Below are 19212 nucleotides of genomic sequence, written 5' to 3'. Positions count from 1 at the left end.
AAATAGCAAACCTTATGATAAATTCAAAAGAAATTTAATTTTTTTCGCTGAATTGAAAGGTGTCCTCTGCATCACCTCTCAGAGGCATTAAAAAAATATCAGTCTTTCTAACAGTGCGAAAAGCGCTTTAGATAACCGTTTTCCTTGGCAATAGGGAACTTATGCACAGACGTTTTTGAGCCACGGACGGCATCAGGAAATTGAATTTTTCCCTTTTTGGAGCGTTTTTATGCCATCGCCTTTGTAACGTTTAAGCCACAGTTATCAACAAGAGCTTTTCCTTTTCGTGGTAAGAAGCAAACCAACGCCAAAAAGGGAAACATTCTACTTCCGGTTACCGTCCGTGGCTCACGAACGTCTGTGCTTAAAGGGGAAGTATCACGAAAATTTGCTGTCATTTAAAAACCCGAAAATGTTTGACTGTTGGCAGAAACAACAAAATAATTGTCAAGTTTGCTAAACATTATCACCCCAGTACAATAAAATTGTCGATTAGTGCCTCTGGCCAGAGACAGGGTAGGCCGGTTTCGATTGAAACTTGAAAAATATTAGGCTAATGTTTTTCAAGTTCTCGCATTTTTGTTTCCAAAATGCGCTAGAACAGATCACGAGTTGTTTCTTTCAAGAATTGAATTGATTTCTTTCCTCTCGTCATGCTAGAAATATTTGGCAGCTGATTGAAGGTCTTATTTCATCATTTTTAAAAAAAGATATCAAAAGCTCCCGATTTTAATATCATATTCGATGCCAGCTTTTCCGCGTAATTCTGTTTCAAACACGCGAAAGAAAACGGGTGCCTCATCTAGACTGCAACGATATATGTAAAACTTGGCTACTAACAGGGCTAAATTGAGAAGCAGGGGCAGCGGGACACAATAACCCCCCCCTACCCCCACCAAAAAAATAGGGGACATAATAATTACCATATATGAAGTACCTACCCCAAAACTTCTTGGCGAATTGCGCGGGAAGTTTACATCGCTGTCGAAGAAATCGCGCATTTTTTTTGACAAAAGGAAAGCAAAGGTCGGATTTTTTTGGATATTTTCATAAACCTTAATTCAAGATGGTCCAGATACTGATTTCAATGTAAGTAGTGAATGGAACATTCGGTTCTTGGATCTAATTGACGATCGTTTTTGATCTGATGAGCCTTATAGCGCCTGGTTGATGGCGACTGAATTTTGTTTTTTTTTTTATCATCATTGAACAGGGCTCCTGACGTCGACAACTGGATGATTATAGAACTCCAAGGAACGTTAGAGACAAAAGAAGACGTCAGTTTGGAAGGGAAGGCCATCGGTGACTTGCATTTTGACGCAAAGGTTGGTTTAACTTTAATACCCAAGCTAAATGAGCGTAACCTCATATATAAAGATCAATTGTTCGTCCAGGTTCGTTGCTCGTATCACCGCTGAACATGTTGCCAATTTCAACTCGAATCTGTCTTTATTCCAGGGGCAGCAGAAATACCCCTAGTAGCCTCATGTAATCAGCGTGCAAAGAAAGTAGTGTCTAATAGCCCGCTGCTAGTGGATTTTGCTATCGGGCTAGTGAATTTTGTTCTTAACTTGGCCGGCGGGCAAGTGAAGTTTTTGAGGAATTCAAATGACAGAAGAACTGTGTAATCAACCCTGCGCATCAAAATGTTTTTGGGGCCTAGGTTGAAATGACTTTTGGGCTTGTGCACGCTAGCTACAGGTTGCCCTAATGGCAAGCTGTAAAACTGACTTTCTTTGCACCTTGTGTAATGTACAGTTTATGCATAAAAGCCCTCACAAAATCACTTAATCAGTTAAGAAACTACAATAATAAAAAAATTAATGGTGTGACAAAGGAGAACACAGTTGTATGAAAACATACCAATTAAACAGTAACTCCAATAATATTATTAGATCCAACAGTCTGTATTGCAAGTCAATAGAAATTCAGTTACCTGGCATGCTGTTTGTTACTACATTTGAGTGGTTTCCTTTTACAAAGTGACCATTTAAAACAGGTCAAGACAATAGAAACAGCTTGTTGGGACTTAGTAAAGGGTGACCGCAATTGCTTAATAGAGGTCAAGATTACAGTAATTAAGAGAAGTAATTTTTGGGACTTTGCTTAGTACAGGTAATTGAATATCTAAAAATGTCACAGTAAATGCAAATAATTTGTCCTACTGTGGATGTTGTACATAGGATGTGAAATGATATGTTTAGTGAAAGGAACCAATCAAAGAATTCAATTTTTCATATGCAGAAGCCGTCTAAAAGACATTTGCTGTTAACAGACATTTTTTTTCTTATTCCTGGGGTGCTATATGGCTCAGTTCTCCAGGTCACCCTGACCCTATTTCAGACCAAAATATGTAATTTTCCACTCTATAAGTAATACCCATTCTCAAGCTGGTTTCTAGAAATATCCATACTTATTTCTGTAAATCCATATATGTACCTGCCTTCAGACTTTCTGACTAAAATGGTTAATTGAAGTCTATACCCTATTTCAGACCAAAATGGCTCAAAAATCATACCCTCTGGCATTTATGTTGGGTAGTGCCCCTGAGATTGCTATTCAAATCAGGCAACCATTGAAACCAATGAGCTCGTTGTTTCCTCTGTTTCTGTTTAGCCCAGGGGGGGGGGGGGGGGGGGAGACTCTTATATAAAATGACAGGGCTGATCGTTGGAAGCACCAAAAGGTACCAAAATTCTGTTTTGAGGTTGTGGACTGAACAACTTTTAACCCTTTAAAAGTACCAAATCAGTTGACTGACATTTACTTCCAACATATTTTTCAGTTCAAAATGCTAAAAGGTATTGCATACCTCTGATGAAGTCATTGTAGATTTTAGCACCCTAAGGATACCAAACCACAAATTTTAACCCCTGGAAGGTACGATGATCACCCCATCACTATCATATGGTAGCCCTCCCCGCCCCTTCCCCCCCCCCCCCCTTTCAACTGGGTACATGTACATGAGTACTCGAATTGAACAGTTTTCAAGTAATCACAGAAAAAACTTCTCATTTCTACAAGGGGAGCTGGGATGGTGCATTAGTGAGAGCACTCACCCTCTCCTCCCACCAATGTGGCTTGGATTCCATTCCTAGACTCGAGGCACATATGGTTGAATTTCTTGTTCATTCTTGTCATTGCTCCAAGAGCTTTTTCTCTTGTTACTCTGGTTTTCCCCTCTCCCCAAAAACCAACTTTTCTGTGCTAAGTTCATATTTTTACACTTAAGAGAAGATAAATTATCTATTTTATTTATTTTATGCACCAGGGAACACCACTGCTTACCATTGGACATCATCTACTGGCTGGTAAAGTAATAGACTTAGACAAACCATATGCTGTGTTACACAAGAGAACCAACGGTGATGAAAATGAAGACAGGAAAGGAGATACACAGTACAAAATCTGTGCTCTTGTAAAGAAGAAAATCATCTTCAAGACCAGACCCAAGCCAATTGTATTCAAGAATGTTCCTATAACCAGGTGACATCGGGAATTAACTTTTATTTCTTCATGGGACTTTAGAGCAGTGGTTTATTGAACAAGTTGCAGGTTGAAGTTTCTTGAAAATGGTTCAACAGTTGTGTGCTAACAAACAGTTCAGAAAATGCTGCATAATCTAAACTATAATTATAACAATATTGTGGTGATGGTTCAATGACTGTCAAGTTTCAGTGTAATAACTTAATATGTTTGTGTTACAGTGTCTCTTTCTGCCTTGTAAACAACGAGCATCCTATTCAAAAAGAAGTATTAGGCTTTTTGATCTACTGTTCACTGGAGCAGACTTAGCAGTACACTTTATTATTTGAAGCAGTACACTTTATTACCATAAATTTTTTCAAGTCATTATCGATACAAATAATATTGAGACTGTCGTGAAATGTAAATACCAAAAATTTGAACAAAATATGTTTGTTTTGATATCAAATCAGGTTTGAATGCCATAAAACTCAAACAGAGAAATGGCAAGCTGTTTCAAACAAAAATATTGATAACCAATTTTACAATAAATTGTGGAATAATTTTTTGGAGACCTCTTTGGCCTAGCCATTCAATGAATTTATATAGTACCTCTTGGCACCTCTGAGAAGCAGAACAAATCTGTTTCTTTGTCAACGTGTAAATATTCTTCATCATTCACTTTATAAGTTTGCTGAGTAATAAAATTGTCAATTATAGATTTGAAAGGCTTTGTATAAATTGTCTTGAAAAAGCATAACTTAATAGTCACATCCACGTTTCAATAATTATTAATAGTGTTATCGTTTAAGAGCTTTTCACTCTTAAACTTTATATTTCTTTGATATCCTGAAGTCACCAGTCTTGTGGAGTGGTCTGGCAGTACAGTTGGAGAAATTAGCTCCCTTACATTCACAAAAAAATTAATGTCTGCCACGCAATATACGTGGTCTCCCACGTGGTAGACAGCGTGGTGTAACATTTGGAGACTGACAAGGTGAAATTGGTGGTGTCGCTCTTGGAGACTTTGGAGTTCTTTTTCCACTGCATCTCCGACAGAGAAGATGTTGGTCTTGTGGATAACACTGTCTCTTGTTTGAAAGCTGAACACCACAATCCTGCAAAATTAAGAAGCCAGTAAAAACGTGTTGCCATCTTTCCGCGAGACCTGCAGATCTAGAGGTTAAGTACGTTAGAGCTGCAGTTTGAACATCACTGGTTTGGGTCATGCCCCTGGTAAGGTATACTCTGCAGTCTACAGACTACAAACTATACAAGAGGGTCAAACATAACTACCATGATTTGGCCTTGAAATCTGAATTGCTCTAATTACAACTGTAAATCAGCTATGTTAGAAACATAGTTCCATCCTGATTTTCTTTCTTTCTTTCTTTCTTTTTTCCTCTTTTACCTAAAATCAGCAATGAGCCAATTCTTTGAATATAAACCTTTAGGTTTAACAAAACAACAACAACAACAACAAAATTAAGGACCTCATTATCAATCAATCAATCAATCAATCAATCAATCAATCAATCAATCAATCAATCAATAAACTTTATTTACCCTTGAATTTACAGTGTAGCACTGAAGTGCTAATATCTTCGAGCCAACTACATTAATAAATAATTATAACAAAAAGTTAATTCTATATAACAAATAAGATAACTAACTACCTAGACAACTAACTTGCAAATTATCATGATGTAGAAAGGTTTGCAGTTCCTGCCCCAGTCGTCATTTTCACACAATCATCATTTCTAGTCTGTATGCTGATTCAGTGCAATTTGGGATTTTGATATCAAGTCATGCAGTACTACCCCGTTCTGCAACATGAGCCCTTCAACTGTTGTACACTGCAAATGGGGACCACTCACAGTGGGAGTTTAACCACACAATGGATCAGCATCCCATTTATGGAGTATGTGACGACTACAGTCAACTCTCCTACATGTATTAGCAGACACCCTCAGGACCATCATTTGGTGTCCACAATAGTGGGGTGTCCGCAAGGCGAGAGTTGACTGTATTGGTAAACCCATGTAGTCAGTACAGGCTATGGAAACTGCTGATAAGTGGCAACCTGACAGATCTGTTGGTCAAGGCAGAGAGAACATACAAATAGCATTCCAGTAGTGGTAAGATTTGCAGACACAAGTCACTAGTAAGATAGCTAACCTCACATCGGAAACAATCAACATGGAAATCCTTTCCCATTGATACCACTCTAAGAATCTCCTTGGAGTTCTAGAATAAGAGTATACAGTCCTATCAGTTCAGTAAAGAAAACTTAGAAGCCCCAAGGGATTATCAAGTACCTGTAGCCCTTCTTGGGGGGACAGGGGGTGCAAAACAAATAACCTTCTGTGGAGGGAGTATGGATATTTCCTCTTTTTTTTTGTCTATTTTATTAATTTTTTCACCTCAGAAGTTACAGCCAAAAATACAGACAGAATATATAGACTTATTTACTGACCCCCCTCCTCCCCCTCAAATAATCACACACATACATTTAACACGACACACAATCACACAGCTAATAAAAAGCGCTTAGACAGGAATTAAGATATTGTAATATAATAATATAAATTGTGGATATATGTTTCGAAACAGCTATTTATCTTCAAAAGCGACACTTGCCCCATTTCAAAGAGTGGGCTTGCCTTTTGTTCTTCCATGTAGAAATCTGGCATTCTAATAATTAAACTGACCTGATTCGTACTAAGAGAAAATTAAAGAGTGGTTTTGAATTGTTGATCCTACAATAGTATATATATTGTTTAGCAATGAGAATAATGTGATTCAACAACAGAATGTCCTTCTTCCTTTGCCAGTCACCAAATATCATATCTACAGCAGATAGTGATTCAACCTTGATATTTATGTTGTTGCACCATATTAGAAGTTTCTCCCATAGCGTTGCAGTGAAAAGGAAAGTCACAAGCCCCAAGGGATTATCAAGTACCTGTAGCCCTTCTTGGGGGTACGGGGGGCGCAAAACAAAAAACCTTCTGTGGGGGGAGTATGGATATTTTCTGGCACTGCACATTTTTCAGAAAAAAAAAAACAAAATAGAGAAGAACTTATAAAATTGATGCAGATTAATTCTTAATAGCTCACCTTTGTAGGGGTAATCAATTTTTTGCAAACAGCACAAGTTGGGCAGAATTTTCTGCAGAAAAACCAAATCAAATTTCAACTTTAACAAGTTGTAAGCAACTGTAGCTATCATTGTGAGGTCTTGACTGCCCTATAGTATTAAAAAGCGGAAGCAGTGTTAATGTAGTAGTTGCCAAAAGTAGGTAGCAATTGCAGCTCCCATGCAAGCAATGTTCTCATTGGCCTCCTCTCGTGCTACACTTCTCAAACCTGTATGTTACACTGCAATGTTTTGAAAGTACTAAAAACAATTTAGGCTAATTCCAATGGACTACAGCAATCAAAGGAATTTTGCAATGTCTAAGTACCTTGATACAAGAAACCCAAGTTGTGACAAATTATTTTCAAAACATGCAATTTTGTTGTAGGGAGTACGTTCTCCTCTTGGGGGATGTTTTCCCTGGGGTGATACTCCCCCAGTGGGGGAATCCCCCAGGGTTTGGCTTTTACAAAACTTTACAGTGTATGCAAGTGGTAGTCAAGGTACACTCTATTTTTTGACCCTATGGAGTTCCTCCAGGAGAATGTCATAGGATTTATTTCTTTCATGACTTTGAGTATACCTGTCATAGTCAAGAACATAGCTCTTGGTCCTGGGGGTGCCCCTTAGAAGGGATTGAGTAACTCCCAGGGTTTTCGTCTTTAGGAATTAAGGATGGTGCCCACTAATACGCAAGTATTTTTGTGCGGTTTATGACTATACAGGAAAAGCAGATCTTAGCAAGGCCTTTTGAAATCCAAAAAGAAAATGGTTACCACGCATATTTCACCGATAGTTAAGCAACAATATTTCTAAAAAGGGCCAAAATATTAAGCACTGTATGACAGTGTTTCCTAAATTGAAGCTTAATTATCTCTGAAAAATGCAGGGTTACCCCCAATTTTCTTTTGGGATGCCAAGAGCACTTGCTAAGTTCTGCTTTCCGCACAAAAATATTCCTGTATTAGTGAGCACTACCCATAGGATACCCAAGTTATCTTGAGGTGCGCAGAACAAATGCGCAGTAACAGTAGTAGGCACTGTGCTTAACAACATATACCTGCTGCAGTTCGAAACACAGCATGCTTTCCTCAAGGAGGAGGAGCTCCCCCCATCCACCCACCAGGATATAATTCTTTCAAAATTTAATCTACAGTGGATACAGAGGAAAACATTTCACATTCTACATTCCTAATCCTAGGGAGTATCCCACAGTGGGAACTGAAGTATCCCCCACCCCCTAAGAGGGAGTAACTCCACGGGTTGTTCTTCAAAACATACCTGTAGTAATCAGGAACACAGTATATTCTACTGTCTTGATCCCTGGCAAAGGGAATGCCATCTAACTCCATACTGCAAACAGAACATCTAAAACAAGATGGGTGGTAATATCTGTCCAGCGCTTGTATGATCTACCATATAATAATAATGTTTATACATTCAGCAGTTATAACATAATTTTTACGTTTTTGGAAAGGTTGCTTTCCACTAATTTTTTTCACATATTGAAATAATTCTGAAACCAGACAGTTATAGGAATGATCCCCCTAATAACTTGCCTTTTCGTCAATTGCTTTTCCACAGAAATGGCAGTATTTGAGTGAGAGATGCAACGTCTGCAGAATAAAAACGTTAACAGTAAGATAACAAATCACCCACCCAATGTTCGTGCCCCCATCCCCTTGCCCCAACCAACATTAAAGTGTGGCAGAAAGAAAGTGAAGTTATAAATTAAACAATATTTTACCGATATCTCAAGTGGCTTACTTCATTAGTTCTACCATTCTGAGATATAGCTGAATGAACATAAACAAAGTATTGCCAGGACACATACCTTATAATCTGGTTCGCAGTAAATTTTTCCATTAACATTATAAAATGCCTGACCTATCAGCTGTTTTCCTAAATGAAAGGACAAAAATGAAGAATAAAGGAACCAGTAAGGATTGACAATTGAGCAACAACTTTTCAGTCCATTGACCAGTCAAGGAGTCAATGGTTTAATGGTCAGTCAGTCTGACATTCAGTAGCTTAATTAATGAAATGTGTAAATTAACAATTATTCCACAAGTGCACGTTGGATACAAGATAATAGCTAACGAGGAATGAAGCGCCGAGGTAGCTATAATTGGCTCGTATCCAACAAGCACAAGTGGAACAAAAAAATTGCTTAATCTTGCTGATGTAGTGATATTTGCTTTTCTCCCTGACATGTAAGTACTCTTACCACTTGTGGGACGTAGTATGATGGCTCATACACCATGGTTGTTAAACCAATCAAATCTCTGGAACTGTGTTATCCAATGAGCCAGTTTTTAATAATTAACAATAGCCTTGTGCTTGCTTGGTTATTAAAATGCCAGCTGTCATGCATACTGGTTGGTCAGTTGTTCACCTCAACAGTGATTGAAGTTATGGTAAGGTTACCGTATACCTTTAGAGGTGTCTCGTGTCCAAGCGATGTAGCGTGTCCGGTTTAAACTGTACTTTCTGATATACCTAAACCCCTTTATCAAATCAAAGCTTATAGAGCTGACTATCAAACTATGCCCAGAATTTTGAAATAAAATGAATTGTTGAATTTTTAGCGTTTTTTTCGCGAATCAATTTTTTCACCTGAAGGGGACACTTTAAAGAGCTAAAGCTCAAATGAAATTTGTTTGTTTGCCTTCAAATTTGGACAGTAGCTAGTTACATATAAACAACAAAAATGTGTCTGCGAATTTTTTCTTTCCAAATATTTTTTCTCAGAGAGCGTTTTTTTGTAAGATCACTCCACATTTTTTTAATCTATTTCGAAAATGTTCTGTAACTTTTCACTGCAATTAAATATGGCAAAACGCAGACAATTTTTTTTAGGGCTTCGGGTCGGAAACTGAGCAGCAAATTAAATTATTGAAAAACAAAATTCACTTTGACTTGTATCTTTCAAAAGGTGACTCGGACGCTCGCATTTAGAGATTGTGAAAAATTCAACAATTCATTTTATTTTAAAATTCTTGGTATAGTTTGATAGCTTTAATTTGATATAGGGGTTTAGGTAGCTACAGTTTAAACTGGACGCCCTACATTGCTTGGACGCGAGACACCTCTAAAGGTATACGGTAACCTTAAATTCAATAATCATAAGGTTCTTTTTTCTCAGTCAGTATTTAGTTGATATAATCTTACATATAAAATGAAAAAGGAACAAAAACAGACAGCTACTGTTGGCTGTGAGATAGCTAGGGTGAAAGTGACTTTTCACTTCCATTAATTTTATTCACCACTCTCCTCTTCTCATATTGTTCTTGTCTTCACATACATTTTTCTGACAGCTAGTCTATGCTGGCTCATTCACTTTGGAATTCTCTAGCATTTGGTAACTTTTTATAAACTACATAAATAAATTAAATAGATAAAACATACAAATCAACTTTGTTTAACAAGGATAACACTCAACAGCCTATTATGACTGACAAACCTGTGTAAATCAAATGTTTGGTTTTGTCGATAGAGTTTATAACCAATTTGGCCACTGTAAAGAGCTTTGGGTGCAAACATTCTTTTCCACTCCTCATCGACTTGAAGCAACATGGACCACTTAAAAGCCGTGGGACTGACAAACCTGTGGCTCTCAGATTCCAAATTGAATTGGATTTTGGAAATTTTGGTTTTTGAGGAGAGGAGGAAAACCGGAGTACCTGTTAAGAAACCTCTTGGAGCAAGGACGAGAACTAACAAACTCAACTCACATGACGCCACGTCTGGGAATCAAATCCTGGCCACATTTGTGGGAGGTGATCAGTGCTCTCACCACTGCCCCATCCCTGCTCCCCTCTTGTTAATAATAACATTAATAACAATTAATTAGCAAAATTCTCACCACAGGAGCAGCAAAGGAAACAGTGAACATGGTATAGATTCTCCATTGCATGGCAGGCTGATTTGCAACCATTGATTTGCTTTTTACAATTGTTGCACACACCTGGAAAAAAAAAAAACAGCTTTCATTAATATTAATATTTTTATTACTTCATGTGTACAGTACTGTGGGAGGGTGGTCAGAAGCTCCTATCATCAGGGAAGGCTATCATGAAAAAGTGTGGGTGAGGTGTTTTGCTGGAGTCATGCAAGTATGAGCTCATTTCTTGAAAGTGCACAATGCTTCTAAACAGAGACTACATTTCTGCAGAGTCTGTTGATTTTGAAAGCTAAAAAGTAAAATCTTAACATAAATCTAATGGAATGCAGATCAGTTTTCAATATTGAGTGCCAAAAGTAATTTTACATTTTTTTTTTATTTTGTGTTGCTTTTGCTATGATTGGTTGGAAAAGTTTGCACCATTTTCTCCCTTGCTCGCATTCGTTTTCCCATGCTTGATGCCGGCTACGTGTATGTTGCTTCAAATTCTTATTGGTACAATTCATTACACTGTTTACATCTGTTGTGATTGACCAGTCACAATTGACCAATCAGAGTAATTATTTTGGTTTAGGTGTTACAACAGTCAACTAAAAATAGATTTAAAGCAATACTTATTTTCACATATTAAGTTACTGGGACTTTTGGCCTGCCGCAGGTCCCCCAAACCCATCTAACAGCAAATACCCTATTTCAGATAGGAGGTGAAAAGAATGGTTTTATTTAACAAGTTATCTGTACCATATTATATCCACTACTGACAACATTTGTTATTGCATTCGACATAGAAAGAACACACTCCTAAAATAGATTGGAGTCGAGATGTATGGGACAGTCGATCGATCAACGAGTGGATTTTGGTATGTGTATCTGGCATCCCCATAGATTTTTCGGGGGTAGATGACATCATCACCAACTTGGTAAAGGAGAGAGAGCGTGGGATCAAGATCATCAAATGCATTCCCTAATCTTTGATTATTACTAGTTGTTAATATTATTATTGATTTTTGGAATATTTCACGACCACCAATAATAATAAATAAATTATTGTATGGTTCTAGAAAAAACCTGTAACCACCACTGCGGAGGGTGACTCGAAATGCTGACAGGGGAGGGCCGGGGGATCTCAAAAAAAAAAAAAAAAAAAAAAACCATGGGGGTGGGAGGTGGGTGGGGACTCAAACCAAAAAAGCACTACTGTGGTGAGGGGTTTGAATATTTTCTGGAACATGGACATACAACATCTCTGTTTATTAAGCGGAAAGATCTATAGAACATCGTATGGGCACAAAAACATTTGGAATAAATTAGAGCAGAAAATGATACCCCCATCTCAGATTAACAAGCCAAAATTAGAACTGCATCATGGACCAGGAGTCAGTTGCATCAAAGGGCAATGTTGGCAGTAAGTACTGATGTCAGACATTTCTGCCCAGAGATGCAAAATCACTGTTTTCATATCTGATGTTTATAGTTAGGCCAAAGCACTAAGTTTTACGCAACTTGGAGCCAGACCTCTATCCACACCCTCTCTCCTTCCTACTTTGGCCATTTTGACAGTTTCGTGTGGTGGAGGGGTTCAGGGATGGCACAGTGGTGAGAGCACTTGCCCCCCCACCAATGTGGCCCAGGTTTGATTCCCAAACTTGGTGTCATATGTGGGTTGAGTTTGTTGTTGGTTCTCGTCCTTGTTCCGAGGGTTTTTCTCCAGTTTTCCTCCCTCCACAAAAACCAACATTTCCAAATTCCAATTCAACCTGGAATGCACAGACACCTTTGAATGAATTCCTAGAGCTCTTTGGTGCTTTGTGGGTAAATTACATTTACATTTGTTATTTTAAAATATCACCCCTTACTGTGAAAGGTTTTCTTACTTCCTCCACCTTCTGTTACAAGATGGGTTCCACACAGTGGGACTGGAAGGAGACTTGGCTTGGTATGTAGTTAAGTGAAATGTAAGCTTATTTTCTGCAATTTCTTCCCCTCCAAGAATGTTTTTATTATTTTATTCTACTAGACTTCAGCTGGGAAGTGGGATACATGCAAGAAAATGATGCTCTTTGCTGACATTTTCTTTCAGGCAGCTAACCAACCTCTGAAGTTTCGTGACTTAAAGAAACACGACTCAGGTTCCCTTAAAGGTTTCATATAACATGTGCATGTGTCACATTGGCAAGCAAAACAACAAGGAACTATTTAAACGGTTTATTGTGTACTCCCAGCTATAGAATAATTACTCTCACCACAAAACAGAGGGGAGTGACGCTAACAACAAATGTCTTATTTTTGAGACAGATCCAAAGGTCTGCTAATGTAGGACAGAAGTTCACGCTGATTTAAGGCATTATCTATTCAAAAATTAAATGACAATTATATCCACAAGGCACTGTAAAGCACAGATCTGTTGTTGATGGGGCTAAAATTACCTGAAAACTGGCAGTTCTGCTTGTTGTGTTCCATAAGAGATGTTAATATATACTTGCCAGACTAAAGAAATGCAGCCTGTATCATGAAACTTCAACACTTTAAATCCTCCAGACATGGCCTACAGACACTTATGACCTTATGTTAACCTCTGTTTGACTGATTGGATACACCTGATGAGATTTAACTTAATCTAAACAGTCATTGGCTTTGTTTGCCACGACAGTTTCTGATCCTTACAATTGTCGTGTCAGGGCAAAATTCAAGCATGTAAAACATGAAAATACAAAGATTAGTGATCAGAAAAAAAGGTCTAACATGCAAACAAAGAGCCTTAAAGTGTATATAATTTTTTGGTTGTTTTTGTAACTCCTTGTGTCAAATATTTGATTAACCAAACATGCAACACTTAAATTGACAGTTTAAATATAATAGACATGAAAATGCCAAGACATTCTCTTTTTCAAGAGATTAATACATGTAAACAAAAAGTAATGAGATTTAGGGCATTCCAGTGATGTTTTCCCAGATTTGAATAACCACCAGAAAACCCACATCATTAAGCCTAATTAGAGCAACAAATATTATTCAGCATTGAGATTTTTAGTTCTTGTTTCAGTGAGCATTCCTTCTACTTTTAGAATACCCCAAAATATATCAATTGATGCATTATCAATTGACTTCCACAACAAAAGCATAATTGACAATACATGCCAATTATCCAATTCAAAAGGACGGACCAAGAATCCAAGGAATTCAAAATATCATTTATCTTTTAAGAAGCATCCAACAGAGCATGACTCTGCACCTTGAAAGAATGTAATCATGTGTGTAAGTAAACGAACACAAATGAAGCCAGTTAGATTCCACACAAACACCATAATCAACTAGGACATCTTGGTGTGAAATCCTAATTTAAGCAAATAAAATGGCCCTATAATGTTCTTTATTATCAATACAGTGTAATACTGGGGAAGGTGCAAAAATATTTTAAATGTCAACAACAAAATGCTTTCAGCATCAGCATTTAATTACTTTGAACCTTGACATCTGTCTTAAGAACAGGTAAATTCTTCTTTGTCATAAATATTCTTAAATTACAACTCTGTGGAAAGTTTATTCTGTCAAAATGTTAACTTCATGAGCATAACAAAACATTATAAAGCAATTTGCACTGCCCTACTTGTTTTGTTCTTTTAAACACATGCTGTCACTTGGCTCATAGTCATAATCATAGTCACTTGAGTAGTTGCAACTGTGAGGGGTAGCCCACTATATTTTTTAATGCAATGGCAAGTGGAGGTGGCTGGGCAATTTCTTCATACCCATTTTTTTCATGACTTGAGATATTCTTTCGCACATTGTTTTCTTCTGCAAACACCTTGCAAATTTTTCTTTGGTGTTTGCCCTGCCCCCCACCACCACCTTCTTCTTTTTGAAACCCAATAATGTCTTAATCCTCACCCCTACCCCAACCCAAAAATATTAAAATGCCCTATTCTGAGAACAGTGTAAGATATTTTTTGTGAACCATTAGTTTGCAGTCATTTGCCTTTTTTTCTGGGGATATGTTAAACGTCTGTTTCTTTTTATTGTTAAATTTGTGAGCCATGATCATTCTCCATGAAACGAGAATAGGCCATTTCCGAGTTGCTGTGTACCTCATTATGAAAGCGAGGCTAAGTGCAAAAGCTTTTCATATGAAAATTAGTTTTGTTTGCATATGAATGAAAACTGATTTTCAATAACAAAAACTTTGCACTTAGCCTCGTTTTCACAATGATGTCGGTTCACAGCAACTCAGAAATGGTCTATTGCCTTAAAAGGGCCCTAGTCAGCCACACCTTTGTTTTTGTTTATATGCGAGAGTTTGGCTATTATATTTTATTCGGAGCATGTCGAAATGGACGAAATCACTGTGAAACTACTAAAGATAATGAGACATACTTTCAGGAACACAACTTACAGTTAAGCAATAAGATTTCGCTTCACCATGCAATATGAATCATTTCGATGGCATCAAAAATGGCGGAGGCTGACCAGGGTCCTTTAATTTATCAGAATTGACTCAGTTGCAATACATTAGAATGGACTTCACCTTTGCTGGCCATCTCTGCACAGCTGGGGCCATGCATTTCTTTCTAGTTGTTACAGAACTGGGTGAGGTCACACTTTGTCGGTATGAGCCACTTTTAGCCCACGTTTACATGTGTGGGTAGAAACAGCTGGGCCACTTTAGTGTACAAGTGCATTTTTACCTTTACTTTTATTTTTGGAGGGGCTTGAATCATAAAGGATGGTGTCCCCTTTTGCTACTGTGCATAGATTCTGTGCATCTTGGGGTGGCCCGACAAATTCTGATTTCTTAAGGGCACTGGCTACTAATTCAAAGGTAGTTTTGCATGGTTTATGACTATGAGGGAAAAGAATATCTTAGCAAGGGAAATTGAAATCCAAAAAAATTCCATACATTGCTATGTATTTTAGAGCTTCTTAGAATATTATTGAATGATGCCTAATTATCTCTAGAAAATTCGTAGTTATGCCCATTTTTTTTTTGGATTTCAATAACCCTTGCTATATGATAAGATGTGCTTTTTTGGCAATAACCTGCACTGCATAAAAACACCTCTTGAGTAGGGTTTAATACACTCTCGCACAAGACCCTAGTTGGACAATAGTCACCGTAGTCTTTAAATAGTATAAGTAAAAGTATTTATACTTTTTTGTATATAATAATAATATTGTACTTTTCCTCGAAGCAGGACGGTTCCGATCCTGTCATCTTGTTTCGATGTAAAAGACTTTTTCCACTTTTTCGTCTTCGTCAGGGACTCGGGGTTCGTCTTCCTGAGTATCAGCTGAGGGTGTGGGGACGATGGCGGGTGCCAAGCAGTTTTCCCTGCTTTCCGTAAGGAGTCAATTTAATTAAAAACTGAGGATACAAACCTGCCACTGCACATGTTAGTAGTGCTCGTAGTGCTGTATCTCTCGAGTCTTTGCAGCTCGTCCCTAGATCCCTGCTGATCAGTACGGTTGGGCCGATATCGATATCAAATACACGATATAATCGATACTGGGTTTCCTTAAAAAATATCGATACTTGCAAGAAATATTGGTTCTTTCGAATTTTCGATCCCTTTCGATACTGCTCATGTGACCGCTTACTTGAAGGCTGTTTTGTACCGACAAGCCGACAACTGAAATTTTTCAGTTTGTGTATGGGCTGTTGCAATATACTCGAAGGAAGTATCACTGCCACGTAACTATATAACTTACGTGGTATCCAGTGGCCCGGGCATGGATGATGACGTCAAAATATATCGATATCGAAAAAAGTACGAAATATTCGGAAAATACTCGTTTCGTATCGTACTCGTATCGGAACGATTTGAAAAACGAGAACAAGGCGACGGAGAGGAATCGAGCCTGCAGTAATCAAAACACCAGTCCAGTGGATGTTCCTGTGAATCCAAGATGGCGGCTTACCAAGAAGTTGTTGCTCCACACCAAGACTGGCCCGTAAGTTCCATGTTTTGATAAACAGTATCATTTTCTCCTCTTATCTTAACTGCTATAACGATGTTAAGGTGAAGTGTGTGGACTTATTTCAAATTTAGCCTGGTCTGACTCTGTAAGCGTCGATCAAACATTTAGAGAGCTGCATGCCTTAAAATATTATTTGTCAATCTTGAGGCCGTCAATCTTTCAGCTGATATGTCTCGACAAGAATACAACTTTGCCCTTTTCCGTTCCTCGTCCGCACTTTCTTGTTCCCTTTCATGTGAAAGAAAGCTTTTCTTTTTCATTGTGTGCTTGTAAAGATCGCTTTAACAGTGCAAAAACACCTTGTCGACTTCAGACTTTTTATATGTTTAGTAAGCTTATGTACTCCTGTTCTTTTCATGACAATGAATATTTGACCTTACAGGCGACAGTCATGGCTGTGGACTGCACGGGCCAGTTTGCTGTCCTGGGATCGTAAGTATTTCTGCAAATTCTTCATTTCAAAATATTCATGCATTTCCTCGCATAGGACATTGTACATGTACATGTAGTACTGGACACACATGTTCACTAGCTTTTTATTTCCTTAGTATGTCCAAATCTTCGAAAATTACCTCTTGGAAAATAGTTATTATAACAAGCAGCAGAGCTAGGAGAATACTACAGGAGCGTTTTCATTTTCACTTGATTGGGCCACTTTAGGACTTTATCAACACAATATGAGAAAATAGAACCACTTTGTACAGAAAAAAATAAACAATACCACACAAAATTACTGCTGAAGAGCTTTCATGTAAGCAGTCATGGTAGCTTTCTTGAAAGTTTCTTCCAGAAATTGTTCAGAAGTCAGTACCACGCTTTTTCATGCATAATTAAATAAGTGCTACAGGCAAGCAGCACTTGCGAAAGTTTCACTTTCAAAAGTTACAAATACATTACAATCATCCAGTAAGAGCAACTAAAAAAGTATAGTTTTAGAAAAATTATCACTACAATATAACTAATTATTTCCTGTGGTGTAATTTAATGTATAAATAAATTGCTTTTTCATAGGAGAAAAGGGCTGGCATTTGTTGACTTGAATTCTCCTAATGTAATCAGTAAAAAAGTGGCAAGAAATAGCAAATGGGAATGTGGTGCTGTGGAGTGGAACCCTCACCTCTCACATGCTCATACATTTGCCAATGCAGTGAGTGTTACAATGTAGTTTTAATCCTGCTAATCCAAATTTCCAAGGGAAACCAAAAATATTCAAGTTGGGGTTCAAGTTAATGTGGTTGGTGTTGAATTTCAAGTATCAATTAAACAATCAATCAATCAATCAGTCAGTAAATCTTTATTGTTTATACACAAAATCGCATCATGTTACATGGTCTTCCTAAGAGTCCTGTAAATTTAGCCTAAAATACATTGAGTTACCTAACTACCTAACCTAAAGGATAAATACAATAAAACTATATTTGTTATTTATAATTTGTATCCTGTTAATTAATAAGAGATTGTGTTGTTATCATTCTTTCGCAATCACAAGTCACTTTGGTGTAATAAGATTGTTTTATAAAAGTCTTTTGATAACAACATTATTTTAGTTTGGGAATTTTAGCCTAAACTTTAATAACATATTAAGGACAAACCAAAAGCTAGGTGCTAGTTAAGGAAGGTTACAACCATGTTGTCAATAAAAATCAAAGACTTTGACACATTAGTCAGCTATGTTCTGACATGTTGAGGTTTACTGATTGATGTTTCTAAAATGGATTTGGGCTCCTGGCATAAATTTAAGCCAAGGGAAAGTAAATTAAATTAGTTCGAGTTAACAAGGTGTTGGAGTTGACTGAGTGCATTTAAGTTACCCGATAGTAAATTAATTTACTTTAGGGGTGGGGGGGGGGGGGGGGAAGAAATCCAGGAGAAATTGGAATTTGTTCAAATTAGTGGGGAGTTAGTAAGAGTTTAACCAAGTTGAAGTTAGAGGGGTCCTACTGTATATGTAGATTTATTCAATGCACCCCAGAGACGCAAAAGAGAAATAATCTCCTGTTTACAAAATGCTCCAAAAGCTAACTTAAGGATTGTTACAGTATAAAATAACAAATAATGCAATAATAATATTGTATCTAATTGCATTCAATGTTATTTTTTTGGACAGTCAAACCAAAAATTAGAGATCTGGTCATGGAGAGATGGCAATGGCTTACAACAGCAAATTCTCAGAGGGCACACAAGATCAATTAGGTACGTATATGTAACATTTAGTAGCTGAACAACTCAGAGTCACGCCACAAGATTTCCTTTTTCATATTACCCAGATTTCCAAACATTGCCAAAGTTATGTAAAGATGTTCCCATGATTTCTAACTGCTTCTGAAAATTTCCGAATACTACACAAAATGGTCCAAGAGTGGCTAATGTAAGCTTAAACTGCAGTTTGCATCCCTTGTAGTGTTGTTTAAGAGACTATTTTTTTTTTTAAATGTTTTCAACTTCATTATTGTATTGCATTGTATTGTATTACTGTTCAGTTAAGGAACGATGGCATACTTGTGTGAGATCAATGTAAATGTTTGTCTACTGGTGCAGGATTCAAGCATAATGCATGAGAGTTATTAGGTATTAATAGTGCATGTATTATTGACCCAACTTACTAACTATGCTCATACCACCAGTGTTTTGACAAAAATGGTCCTTCAGGGCAGGAAGGTAACAGTTTTAACCAAACAAAACCAACAACTCACCCTATAAATTTCTTTCTTTCTTGATCCCCCTTTAGTCT

The 19212-nt window shown here is 37.4% G+C and overlaps 3 protein-coding genes across 7 annotated transcripts in view; 2 read left to right on the top strand and 1 right to left on the bottom strand.

The window, feature by feature from the left end:
• The first annotated feature begins 955 nt into the window (after nt 1-955).
• On the top strand, nt 956-4193 carry LOC146480448 (chromosome transmission fidelity protein 8 homolog). The gene is made up of 3 exons (XM_085109610.1): nt 956-1089; nt 1214-1325; nt 3272-4193. The coding sequence occupies exons 1-3, from the start codon at nt 1067-1069 to the stop codon at nt 3488-3490; spliced, it is 354 nt and encodes a 117-aa protein (XP_084965736.1). The 5' UTR covers nt 956-1066; the 3' UTR covers nt 3491-4193.
• On the bottom strand, nt 3488-15875 carry LOC146480447 (Wilms tumor protein 1-interacting protein homolog). Of its 5 annotated transcripts, XM_085109604.1 has the most exons (9): nt 12935-13166; nt 11577-11633; nt 10470-10571; nt 8439-8506; nt 8164-8220; nt 7886-8016; nt 6586-6637; nt 5644-5712; nt 3488-4583 (listed from the first exon to the last, which is right to left on the bottom strand). In XM_085109604.1, the coding sequence occupies exons 1-9, from the start codon at nt 12966-12968 to the stop codon at nt 4389-4391; spliced, it is 765 nt and encodes a 254-aa protein (XP_084965730.1). In that variant the 5' UTR covers nt 12969-13166; the 3' UTR covers nt 3488-4388. The 5 variants fall into 5 exon arrangements, with proteins under 5 accessions (XP_084965730.1, XP_084965734.1, XP_084965732.1 ...); XM_085109608.1 differs by lacking the exons at nt 11577-11633; nt 12935-13166 and adding an exon at nt 15683-15875; XM_085109606.1 differs by lacking the exon at nt 11577-11633 and having other exon boundaries at nt 12365-13166.
• A 280-nt stretch (nt 15876-16155) lies between these two features.
• Nucleotides 16156-19212, top strand: part of LOC146480446 (GATOR2 complex protein WDR59-like) — a 41627-nt gene continuing 38570 nt past the window's right edge. The window contains exons 1-4 of the mRNA XM_085109601.1: nt 16156-16454; nt 16864-16913; nt 17493-17628; nt 18589-18674. Of these exons, the coding sequence (XP_084965727.1) occupies nt 16410-16454; nt 16864-16913; nt 17493-17628; nt 18589-18674 (317 nt within the window). The 5' untranslated portion in view covers nt 16156-16409. The remainder of the gene's footprint in view (nt 16455-16863; nt 16914-17492; nt 17629-18588; nt 18675-19212) is intronic.

This window comes from Pavona decussata, unplaced genomic scaffold (genome assembly GCF_977016875.1).
Source record: "Pavona decussata unplaced genomic scaffold, jaPavDecu1.1 SCAFFOLD_53, whole genome shotgun sequence".
Classification (NCBI taxonomy): domain Eukaryota; kingdom Metazoa; phylum Cnidaria; class Anthozoa; order Scleractinia; family Agariciidae; genus Pavona; species Pavona decussata.
This window is presented reverse-complemented; position numbering and strand designations above follow the sequence as displayed.

Coding starts and splice junctions, on each gene's coding strand:
- LOC146480448 (XM_085109610.1), top strand. CDS start 1,067: ATGGTCCAGATACTGATTTCAAT. Junction 1,090..1,213: donor GTCCAGATACTGATTTCAAT/GTAAGTAGTGAA, acceptor ATCATTGAACAG/GGCTCCTGACGTCGACAACT. Junction 1,326..3,271: donor ACTTGCATTTTGACGCAAAG/GTTGGTTTAACT, acceptor TTTATGCACCAG/GGAACACCACTGCTTACCAT.
- LOC146480447 (XM_085109604.1), bottom strand. CDS start 12,968: ATGGAACACAACAAGCAGAACTGCCAGTTTTCAG. Junction 10,572..11,576: donor CTCCGCAGTGGTGGTTACAG/GTTTTTTCTAGA, acceptor TTTTTTTTCCAG/GTGTGTGCAACAATTGTAAA. Junction 4,584..5,643: donor TTGATTGTTTCCGATGTGAG/GTTAGCTATCTT, acceptor TTAATTTTGCAG/GATTGTGGTGTTCAGCTTTC.